The 12,590-nt window shown below is 42.8% G+C and overlaps 1 protein-coding gene across 3 annotated transcripts in view; it reads right to left on the bottom strand.

Annotated features, from left to right (window-relative positions):
• LOC122562879 (breakpoint cluster region protein-like) overlaps positions 1-12,590 on the bottom strand; it is a 477,748-nt gene that overhangs the window by 123,923 nt on the left and 341,235 nt on the right. For all 3 annotated transcript variants that reach the window (XM_043716190.1, XM_043716188.1, XM_043716189.1), the window contains exon 14: positions 8,499-8,573. In XM_043716190.1, coding sequence (XP_043572125.1) covers positions 8,499-8,573 — 75 coding nt within the window. The remainder of the gene's footprint in view (positions 1-8,498; positions 8,574-12,590) is intronic.

Here is a 12,590-nt window from a genome sequence, read left to right as displayed (position 1 = left end):
TTCCCCCTCCCACTCCGCCAAGGATATGCAGGTCTTTGGACTCCTCCATCGTCAGACCACAGTGAAACGATGGTTGGAGGAAGAACGCCTCATCTTCCGGTTAGGAACCCTCCAACCACAAGGGATGAACTCGGGTTTCACCAGTTTCCTCATTTCCCCTCCCCCCAGCCTGTCTCAGTCAAATCCATCAAATTCAGCACCGCCTTCCTAACCTGCAATCTTCTTCCCGACCTCTCTGCCCCCACCCCAGTCTGACCTATCACCCTCACCTTGACCTCTTTCCACCTATCACATTTCCGACGCCCCTACCCCAAGTCCCTCCTCCCTACCTTTTATCTTAGCCTGCTGGACAAACTTTCCTCATTCCTGAAGAAGGGCTTATGCCCGAAACGTCGATTCTCCTGTTCCCTGGATGCTGCCTGACCTGCTGCGCTTTTCCAGCAACACATTTCCAGCTCTGATCTCCAGCATCTGCAGACCTCACTTTCTCCTCTAAGGTCTAGGCTATCTTCTTAATACATTTTGAAGTGTTTGCTCTGGTGCATAACACAAAAGTTTGATGGATTCATTGGCTCTGTAGGTTCTTGGCTTTTTAAGACACACATTTGGCATGACAAAATTTTATTGTGTGCGATTTTGAAATGGCTGACTATAACACTGATTTCTGTGTTCTTCTTCTGCATATTTTAATACCTAGATGTCCCCCATGGAATATTTGTAGAATGTCTCTTTGCACTGATTTTGGTACAACCATTCTATGGCTATACACTAAAAAATCTTCTATAGAACCATACAGATCTACAGAAAAAGGCCCTTTGGCCCATCGGTCCACATTGGCAGTCCTGATGAAAGGTTCTGATCTGAAACATTAATTCCCCTTCTCCTCTGATGCTGCTTGACCTGTTGTACTTTATCCAGCTCCACTCTGTATCCACTCTGACTTTCCAGCATCTGCAGTTCTCACTATCTGCAAGTTGCTGAAAACTATACTGCGAAGCAGAGTCCTGATGAAAGGTTCTGACCTGAAGCGTCAATTTCCTTTCTCCTCTGATGCTACTTGACCTGCTGTGCTTTTTCCAGCTCCACTCTATATCCACTCCATCAATAGTTGCACCATGGCTGACACATAGATTACTCCTCAAACACTTATGCCAACTTCAAGTAGACCCCACCACAGTCAGACCTCAGTAGCCTAAATCTTAATCTCTGTATGGATTAAGACATTTTGGAGATTTGTTTCTATACAAATCATCTCTCTAGACAATTGACATTTTTCGCTTAGTGTAAGACTTTTAACACATTACTGACTATGTGGTTGTGTTTCTTCTTCATTTGATCATTCACTAGGATGTCATCAATGTGGCAGGTGTCTCCATTTCCCTTCCAGCATTGTCCTTCACAGAATTTCTGGAGAGAAGAATCCAAATGCTGGATAATTCTGTCAAAATGGTGCAATAAATGTAGTCAGAAACAAATCAAAACTACAGGTGCTGGAATCCAAAGTAGACAAGCAGGAGGCTGGAAGAACACTGCAAGCCAGGGCAGGTAGAAAAATCGACATTTCAGATATAACTCTTTGTTAGGAATGGAGGTGGGGATAAGGGGAGCTGAGATAAAGGGGTCGGCTTGAGGGTTTTGGGTGGGCAGGGGACAGAATGGTGATGTAGTAAAAGGTGAATACAGGTGGTGGGTACAACCTGGTTGGTCAATGCAAGGGATGAATGTGATTGGTAGCTGGAAGGAAGGGTTGGTAGATGAGATGGAAGGGTGGCAGTGGGGCTGAAAAGGTTATTTGAGATCGGAAAACTCAATGTTGAGTCCTCCGGGCTGTAGGCTGCTCAGGTGAAAAACAAGGTGTTATTCCTCCAATTTGCAGTCTGATTCACTGTGGCAATGGAGGAGGCAGAGGATGGATATGTCAGAGAGGGAGTGGAAAGACAGATTGAAATTGGTAGTAACTGGGAGGTCAGGCTGCCCCTTACAGACCCACTGAGATGCTCAACAAGACGTTCCCTTAGTTTACATGTGATCTCACCGATGTAGAGAAGACCACATCTGAAGCACTGGATGCACTAAACTAGGTTCAAGGAGATGCAAGTGAACTGTTGTTTCATCTGGAAGACTGTTTGGGGCCCTGGATGAAGGTGAGGGGGGGGTCTGCCAGCAGGTTTTGCATCTTTTACGGAGTGGAAAATGAGGACAAGGAGGAACCTGTCTTTATTATGTTTGGAGGTTGGGGGGGGGGGTTAGAGCAGTGGAATGGGGAATGAGGATGTTCAGTAGAGTCCTGTCTGGATAACAGAGGAGAGAAAAGCACATTGTTTAAAATAGGTGGACATCTGGAACATCTCCTGGTCAGAGCAGGTGCGACGGAGACAGAGGAATTGGGAAAATGGGATGGAGTTTTTGCAGAATGTGGGAGGCAGTGTATGCGTAGGCAGTTCTGGAAGTCTGTGGGTTTTAGTAAATGTCAGTCCATAAACTGTCGCTGGAGATAGAAACAGAGAGGGCAAGAAAGGGGAAGAATTGAAGGAAAAGGTATTGACAGGGAGGACTAATTCAGCAAGGCAAAGGAGGGTATTGGTGGAGGGGGACTGGATGGGTCTGTTGGAGAGGAAGAAACTGAAGGCCTGTAGGCTGTCAATATGGGGAATAGTATAAGGACTGCACATCCATAGTGAAGATGAATCGCTGGGGCCAGGGAACTGGAAGTTTTTGAAGGTGTGGCTAGTGTCCTGGATGTAGGTGGGAAATGCATGGACCAAGGGGGAGAGAATGGATTTGAGGTAGGAAGAAATGAGTTCGGTGGGGCAGGAGATAATGGTTTGGTCATGGTGGTTGGGCTTGTGGATCTTGGGGAGCAGTTGAAACTTTATTGCTGGAACAGCACAGCAGGTCAGGCAGCATCCAGGGAACAGGAGATTCGACGTTTCGGGCACAGGCCCTGAAGAAGGGCCTGTGCCCGAAACGTTGAATCTCCTGAAGAAGGGCCTGTGCCCGAAACGTCGAATCTCCTGTTCCCTGGATGCTGCCTGACCTGCTGTGCTGTTCCAGCAATAAAGTTTCAACTTTGATCTCCAGCATCTGCAGACCTCACTTTCTCCTCGATCTTGGGGAGCAGACAGGACTGAGCAGTGCGGGGCTGCGGGTCTATGAGGTTGGAGGTGGTGGAAGGGAGATCACAGGAGGTGATGAGTTCAAGGACCGTGTGGGTGATAGTGGCCTGATTGATCATGGTGGGGTCATGGTCAAGAGGGAGGCAGGACATGGTATTGGAGAGCTGGTGTTTGACTTCTGCAATACAGAGGTCCGTCCTCCTGACTTCTACATCCCCGCCTTGGTTAATGGGTTTTATGGTGAAATGGGGATTGGTGCGGAGAGAATGGAGCGCTGCTCTTTGGAGGGGGTGTCAGCAATTATGACTCTTGGTCTCATGGTATCTGCCAGAACACACTGTTGGCATCCAGTGAAATACTTGTTTGTTGCCAAATTATCATCAATAGATGAAACAGATTGGATTTCCTTTTAACTTATTTGTTTATTTGAGTAAGATGCACATCAAATCTTGGTTCTCAGTCTGACTTGGAAACAGTTGCTAGTCCTACACACAACTGTTAGTTCTGTCTTTGGCAATATGACTCTGCTTTCCATCATGCCGTTTCACTGAGATTTTACTTCTCTCACCAAAGCATAAAGAATTTTCCTGACAAGATGAGTTTAATATCTTCTGGCAAAATAATATGATACTGCTACTTCAATTTTTCAAACCTTTATATAGCTGTGGAAATTTAAGCCGAAATGCCTCTCCCACTGTCATTCTTAAGTCCTGTATCCACTCTAAGAGACAGAAACAGGTACATATATTTACACTCAACAATGAAATCTAAATGATGTTTAATTCATATATTTTCCTCTGTGACTGAGCTGCGTCATGATCTGCCCACATGCCTAAAACTTAAATCTCCAAGGTCCAGGAGACACGTTCGCAGGTTTGAATCTCACAAACTTCAACCACGGCAAACTACCAATCAGTATTGAGACAGCTGTTCTTGTTTGGAACTTAACTTTTGTTTCGAGTCCCTGTACCGTAAAAGGTTGATGGTCTATAATCTGTTGAGTCTTTCTCCAGGAATGTTTTATGTGCCTTTTGTTCTGTACCTTTAATTTAAACAGCTTCCTTGTTGCATGATTTCCATTTCTCTGAAATTTTTCCCTTTTGCAGGACATTTTCTTTGTTGTTAAGGTGATGACGATGCTGTTAACTTACAATTTTTCTAATATGCTCCAATTGGTCACTAGCGCTTAGCTCACCTGCTGGACGTTGTGATTCTGTTTGCACCGACAACTTGTACAACCTAACATAGTCAGTGATATTGATTCCCATTCTTGGCATTTTAAGGGCCTGTTGGATGCGTGAACAATCCCCAAAGGAGGCTATCAAATTGATTGTGTCAGAAGGATCTCCAATGTTTCCCTGAAATACTGAGTGATTGTGGGCACTGATTTCTGCCTGTGTAGTGAGTTGAATTGCTTGTTGCAACCTTAAATCCTCCAATGGATTGAAGGAAGTCTGATAACTTCTCATCCTTCACACACCAACTACGTTATGATCTCTAACAAATTCATTCTTCAAAGCTCCGTAACCACAACTTCCCGCCAGATGATATAAATATATTACAAACACTTATAGAGTCATAGAGATGTACAACATGGAAACAGACCCATCGGTCCAACCTGTCCATGACGACCAGATATCCCAACCTGATTCTTGTAAATGCTGAGATCACTGATTTACTTTTTTCAGTGCTGTCTAAATATCTCTTTGGCCTAAGGACAAATGCTGTAATGATGGAACATACTCTTTCTTCCCTAATTTGATTAACCAGAACACTGTCAGTTACTGAATCTACAGCATATAAAAACATACAGACTTGATTATACCATTCCTTCATGTATAAGCCTGAAATTGTTCAATAGCACTGAAACTGCTGTTCCCAGAGTTCCAACTTCTGACCTCATTGTGGGACTTCTATATTATCAAGAAGTTGAGAAATGATTAGATTAGATTCCCTAAAGTATGGGAACAGGCCCTTTGGCCCAACAAGTCCACAACAACCCTCCGAACAGTAACCCACACAGACCCATTCCCCTATCCAATATTTACTCCTGACTAATGCACCTAACACTAAGGGCAATTTAGCATGGCCAATTCACCTGACCTGCACATCTTTGGACTGTGGGAGGAAACCGGAGCACCCGGAGGAAACTCACGCAGACAAGGGGAGAATGTGCAAACTCCACACAGACAGTCGCCCAAGGCATGAATCAAACCCAGGTCCCTGCGCTGAAGCCCAGTAATTGAAGACTTTGGAGATCTTCCCCCTGCCTTAGGAGACTCCTCCTTTTCCAGCTCTTGTTTTTTTACACGAATGTTGTGTCTTGGCCTACCTTCAGTGTCTTCCCAGTTTGTTTTGTATGTAGCTCCATCTTCAAAATCTTCTGAGATTCTGTCCTAAGTCAGATTTCTCTTATCAGCAGAGTCCCTTGGACTCAGTTTTAGCTTTAGTTTTTGGCTGTTGAGGTTTTTTTGTTAACTGCCACCATGCTTTATTTTGTGGTTTTTACCAATACTACAACTTAAACATTGAGCTACCCTTCCAAAGGATCTTAGGCTGTGGTGTGTCTGCATGTACACTGTCCCTGAGGTTGCCTGTTCCTTATCACTAAGTCAGGGTCTTCAACTTTTTACGTACTGTACAGTCCTTTATTTATTTCTGTTCATAACAAATTCTCAAATACAGGTCTCTATTTTATTGTCTAAGATCTCTCTCTTCACATGCTCGTTACATTAGATTATATTACTTACAGTGTGGAAACAGGCCCTTCGGCCCAACAAGTCCACACCGACCCGCCGAAGAGCAACCCCTCCATACATTTACCCCTTTTCTAACACTACGGGCAATTTAGCATGGCCAATTCACCTGACCTGCACATCTTTGGACTGTGGGAGGAAACCGGAGTACCCGGAGGAAACCCACGCAGACATGGGGAGAATGTGCAAACTCCACACAGTCGCCTGAGTCGGGAATTGAACCCAGGTCTCTGGCGCTGTGAGGCAGCAGTGCTAACCACTGTACCACCGTACCGCCTCCCATTCTCAACAGGTGTCTTCTTTCTTACTTATGTCAGATCATATTGTCAGTAATATCAACATAAATTAGACAAATCTCATCGATTCCTGAAGGGCTTATGTCCGAAACGTCGATTCTCCTGCTCCTTGGATGCTGCCTGACCTGCTGCGCTTTTCCAGCAACACATTTTTCAGCTCAAATCTCATGATGCAACAATTAAGATCTGAAATGTGCCGCCTGAGTGTGTGGTAGAGGCAGAATGAAATGAGAGCTACACTGTTACAGTATCTGAACGAAAGAATGTACAGGGATATGGGGAGAAAGTGTACTATTAAGGCTTGGTTCCTGGTCTCTGTTCTCAATCAAGGTCATAACTATCAGTGCTGCAATTGACCCCAACAAGGTTGTAATCAAATCTGTCTGCTCTCTGACTGGACAGGAGAGATTATGCTCCTAAATTGTACAGTGAAAACCTACTAAAAAACATAGAATAAGAATGAAACTGGATTTAGCTTTGATGTCTTCCTTAATCAAAAAAATCAATTCACGGTTAAGACTTACACATGAAAAATTACCATCTGAGTAAAATATTCGAATATCCTGTACTGCTGGCATTCGTGAAATTGTACACAAATGTCAGTCCTGCAGGATTGAAAGAGGGAAGGGTGAAAAAATGATGGTTCAGAACATAGAACAATACAGCGCAGAACAGGCCCTTCGGCCCTCAATGTTGCGCCGACCTGTGAACTATTCTCAGCTCGTCACCCTACACTATTCCATCATCATCCATGTGCTTATCTAAGGATTGTTTAAAACTCCCTAATGTGGTTGAGTTGACTACATTAGCAGGTAGGGCATTCCACCCCCTTACCACACTCTGCGTAAAAAACCTGCCTCTGACATCTGTCTTAAATCTATCACCCCTCAATTTGTAGTTATGCCCCCTCGTACAAGCTGACATCATCATCCTAGGAAAAAGACTTTCACTGTCTATCCTATCTAACTCTCTGATCATCTTGTAAGTCTCTATCAAATCCCCTTTTAGCCTTCTTCTTGCCAATGGGAACAGACCCAAGTCTCTCAGCCTTCCCTCATAAGACCTTCCCTCCAGACCAGGCAACATCCTCGTAAATCTCCTCTGCACCTTTTCCAATGCTTCCACATCCTTCCCGAAATATGGGGACCAGAACTGTACACACTAGAGTTATAGCATTTCCAGGAGAAAGTGAGGTCTGCAGATGCTGGAGATCAGAGATGGAAATGTGTTGCTGGAAAAGCGCAGCAGGTCAGGCAGCATCCAGGGAACAGGAGAATCGACGTTTCGGGCATTAGCCCTTCTTCAGGAATGAAGAAGGGCTAATGCCCGAAACGTCGATTCTCCTGTTCCCTAGATGCTGCCTGACCTGCTGCGCTTTTCCAGCAACACATTTCCATCTCTTATAGCATTTCCAGTCAATGTTGGGGAGTTAAAAGTCCCCCATAATGACCACCCTGTTCCTTTCACTCCTACCCAGAATAATTTTGCTAATCCTCTCTTCCACCTCCCTGGGACTCTGCAGAGGCCTATAAAAAACTCCAAGCAGCGTGACCTCTCCTCTCCTGTTTCTAACCTCAGCCCACACTACCTCAGTAGACAAGTCCTCGTCAAAAGTTCTCTCAGCCACCGTTATACTATCCTTGACTAACAAGGTCACACCTCCTCCTCTTTTACCACCTTGCCTGTTCTTAATGAAAGATCTAAACCCTAGAACCTGCATCATCCATTCCTCACCCTGCTGTCTCCAAAATGACCACAACATCGAGTCCCAGGTACCTATCCATGCTGCAAGCTCACCTACTTTATTTCAGATACTTCTGGCGTTGAACTTCAAACCACTTCGCTGTCTGCCAGCACATTCCTGTGACCTCCCTACTCTCATCCTCCTGTGCACTGCAACTACACCTCCGGTTCCCATCTCCCTGCTGAGCTAGTTTAAACCCACCCGAATAGCACCAGCAAATTTCCCACCCAGGATATTAGTACCTGCCACCACTGCCATCATTCAATAAGGAAACACCAAAAAGTAAACAAAATCTCAATGAAAAAGTGCACTTCATAGTAATGCATGAGACTATCTAAATACCTCAATGAGATTACTGAAATCCAATCACTCTTCTATGTCTACATACATTAATGTATCTGTATCTCTCAATAATATTACCATTTCACAGTCATTTCTGTATGCATTTATTGAGTTTTGAAATTTAAAATAGATTCATTTTCCAGATATCCCATGATTGAATCATGCAAACTAGCAGAAGAAGCTCAGAATTCAGAAACTAACATTGGTTAAAGTATCAGTAACAGTAACGTATTTATTGGCTTACTTGATATCTGTTTGAATCCAGTAGCTGAATGGACAATTACATTCAGGAACCCATAAAGGCCAGGGGATTCATCATCTGCAAGCAAAGTAAAAGCATAGTGAATTGTATGATTAGCAATTAATTGAAGTGCCATTGTAATTTGTTCTCATCTTTTGATGCTATTATTATTTGAATAAAATACTTTTATGTAATTGATTTGTCTGGTCAAATTTATTAAAAACCCATCTGACAAAAGTTACTAGATCATTTTAAAGAGGGTTTAATAAATATGATGACTCTCAACAGCCCTCTGAACAATTAGGGATGGTCAATAAGTGCTGGCCGAGCCTGTGATGCCTACATCCTGTGAATGGATTAAAAAACACTGGAATTTAAAAAAAGTCTTCTGCTTACGAGGTACAACAATCAATCAGAAAGATGATGAACCTTTAATAGGAATCAACTTTAGGCTGGATGAGCTATGCATATGAATAGTCATAAATTAAAATATAACTTCTCTATCACCAGGCTTTCACATGTTACATCATAACTATTGTAGACCTATAAACACTTACTGTTCTCAATGAATAAGACTGACATAATATTGATGAAGCCAATGCATTTTGAATGGTTTGATGTTTGTTCCAGGTTTTCTCCAAAATATTGGCAAATTGGGCAAGAATACGGTAACTTTAAATGTAGGTTAATTTTCCTTTGTTTACAGGCTTAGCATACTTAAAATTCTTTCAGCCACAGCAACAGAATTTTCTGACATTAATTTTCTTAATTGGTCATCTTTCTCCTCACAAACAGTACATTCTGTGCTGAATGATATCTGTTTCAAGATTCCTGAGCTGTGAATAGCTAAAATACTAATTTGCTGCAGCAACTGGATTTACATGGCAAGCAATCAGAGAAATTGAATTAATTCTAGCTTGGAGAAGCACAAGCAATTGTTGATGTTCTTTGTCAACCTCATTCAAAGGAGTAATGGTGTATTAACACACTGTGTTAACAAGCACAGTGACAATATAGTTAGAGGATTCACAATGGTTTATTCATGTCAGTCTTGGTGCCTGTTTATCTACTGAGAGTTCAAACCTATTAAGTTTTGATGCCTGATGATTTGTACTGACCATCCCCTTTGGGTAAGGAGTGTGTACAGGTTATAAGCAGAATGTTTTCAGAATTCAGTTGGTAAACTGATAATAATTCAGTCAATGTGACATTGTACTAGCAGGTTCAGTAATTTGAGGCTTGTGGATTTATGTTTCAGCAACCTGCTAGTGTTTTATCAAACAAACGTATGAAAGAGCTCCCATTAAAAAAAAGAGAGGCTGCAATACTTTCCCTTTCAATAACCCTGCATTCAAATACGCTGGTGGGTATGACTGTTCTACTTGTACAAGGGGTAGAAACATTCAACAGTACACAATGATAGTAAAATAAAACAAAGAACTGCAGATGCTAGAGATCTGAAACAAAACAGAAATTGCTGGTGAAACTCAGCATATGGCAGCATATGGGGAGAATGCAGATTTAACTATCTCAATGATAGTAAATTGCATACTATCAACAGACTAACCTCTTGCAGGACTTCTTAGAGACTAACAGCATCAAGGGATATGGAGATCCTGTTGGAAAGTGGCATTGAGGTGGGCAATCAATCAGTCATGGTCTGATTAGGTAGTGGGTCGGTGTCAACAGCTGCTCTTATTTCTATGCTCCTAGGCTAATGATGAGTTGGTGGAATGAGATGAACTTCAACTTAAATAAACATGACGTAATTAATTTTATTAGGAAGAACATGAAGAAACAATGCAAATTAAAGGATTCAATTTGAAAGAATATGCCAGAGTAGAGGGATCTGTGTGTATACGTGCATTACTCATTGAAGACAGCAGGACAGGTTTCAAGCATGATGTCAATGCAGTCACAATGGGCTCAATGGCTTTCCTTCTGCACTTAATTAATTCTTTGATGCTTTGAAGTTCAGAGATAAGTTAATAAAGCATACAATAACCTAAGCTTTATTAGTTGGTGCAGAGCAGAAGCAGGTTAATTGATTGATTTATTGTCACGTGTAATGAAGTACAGTGGAATGCTTTGCTTATGAGCAGTATGGGCAGATCACAGTAAGCAAGGATGTACAAATCAAAAAGACTAAGACAGAGGCATACAGCTTACACTGCACAGGGTGTGCGCTAGGCGTGATCAACTTTAGCAAGATCTGCATTATTTGAGGCAAGGGAATCCATTCATCAATCTAATAATAGCCGAGAAGAAGCTGTTGCTGAACCTGCTGGTGTGTATGTTCAGGCTTCTGTATCTTCTGCCACACGGAAAAGGTTATAGGAGATTATTACTTTGATGATGTTGGCAGCCTTTCCGCAGCAGCGAGCCACATAAGTGGAGTCCATGAACATAAGGTTGGCTTCTGTGATGGTCTGGGCCGTGCACATCACCTTCTGTAGTTTCTTACATTCCTGGGCAGAGCAGTTGCCATACCAGGCCGTAATGCACCTGGACAGTATGCTTCCAAAGGCGCATTTGTACAAGTTGGCGAGGGTCCTTATGGACATGCCAAATTTCATGAGCTGTGTGAGGAAGAAAAGGCCTTGTTGTGCTCTCGTCTGTTGCATTTACCGTGGGAAGTCCAGGACTGATTGTCACTTATCGCCCCTCCAAGGATATTGACATCGTCCACCCTCTCATGCTCAGTTCTGTTGATGTATAATGGGCATGTTTTCATCCTTTCTTTCTGAAGTCAATGATCAGTTTTTTAGTTTTGCCGACATTGAGAGAGAGGTTGCTCTGACTGCACCATGTCAACAAGCCCTCCATATTCCTTATATACTTTGACCAATGTCATTGTGAGATATTCATCCTGCTATGGTGGTGTAGTCAGTGAACTTGTAGATGGCGTTCATTGGGAATTTGGTGACACAGTCATGGATGTACAGGGTGTACAGTCGGGGGTTGAGGACACATCCTCTTCAAGTGTTACGTGTTATGAGGTGCAGTTACCTATCTTCACTACCTTACCAATGAATCCGATCTGTGGGCCAGAAAGCTGAGGATATAGTTGCAGAGACCGGAGCCGAGACCAAGGTCATGAAGTTTTGAGAATAGTCTGGAGGGGATAATGGTGCTCTAGGTGGAGCTGTAGTAAATGAACAGGAGTCTGATGTACATGCCCTTGTTGTCCAAATGTTCCAGGGATGAGTGCAGGGTTAGGGATATGGTATTCATTGTGGACCTGTTAAGACAGTATGCAAAGTTTAGGGGATTGAGACAGGCTGGGAGACTAGAGTTGATGTAGGCCATGACCAGCCATTCATTGCTCTTCATGATAATTGGGGTCAGAACCACTGGGTCATTAAGGCACACTGCATGTGCTTTCTTAGGAAAGGGGGTGATGTGGTCTTCTTGAAGCAGGTTATTATATAAGTCACTCATTCAACCACAGGGAGAGTACCGTGTACAATTTTGGGCGCCACATATTAGGAAGGATGTGAAGGCATGAAAGAAAGTGCAGAGAATATTTATGCAAACAGTTCTAAGGGTGAGGAACTCCAGTTATGGAGATAGTTAGAGATGTAAGGACCATTTGCCTAAGAAAGATGAGAGGAGAGTTATTAGGAATTTTCAAAATCATGAGGGATCCAAGCAGCATAGATAGAGAGAAACTCTTTCCACTCCTGAAAGTATTCAGAATAAGAGGGCAAAATTAAAGTAATTCATAAAAGGAGCAAAAAAGCGATGATGAAAAACATTTATAGACTGTGAATAATGTAGCTAAGTTCTGGAACACACTGTCCGAAAGTGTAGTGGTTTAAGTGAGGCTTTCAAAAAGGAATTGGACAATTACCTGAAACAAAAGAATGTGAAGGGTGACTGGGTGAAGCAAGTTTTTCCAACCAAACAGCAATTATGGAGGAATAAAATTATTCTCAGACCCAAAGCTTACAATGTGCAAAACAGCAAACCAACATGTATTGGGGTCCAGTAAATAATATCACATCTCAGAACATCCTGAAAGATTGTGGCTTAGCACCGAAACTGCACCTGGATTAGTGGTGCTGGAAGAGCACAGCAGTTCAGGCAGCATCC

Source organism: Chiloscyllium plagiosum, chromosome 25 (genome assembly GCF_004010195.1).
Source record: "Chiloscyllium plagiosum isolate BGI_BamShark_2017 chromosome 25, ASM401019v2, whole genome shotgun sequence".
Classification (NCBI taxonomy): Eukaryota; Metazoa; Chordata; class Chondrichthyes; order Orectolobiformes; family Hemiscylliidae; genus Chiloscyllium; species Chiloscyllium plagiosum.
This window is presented reverse-complemented; position numbering and strand designations above follow the sequence as displayed.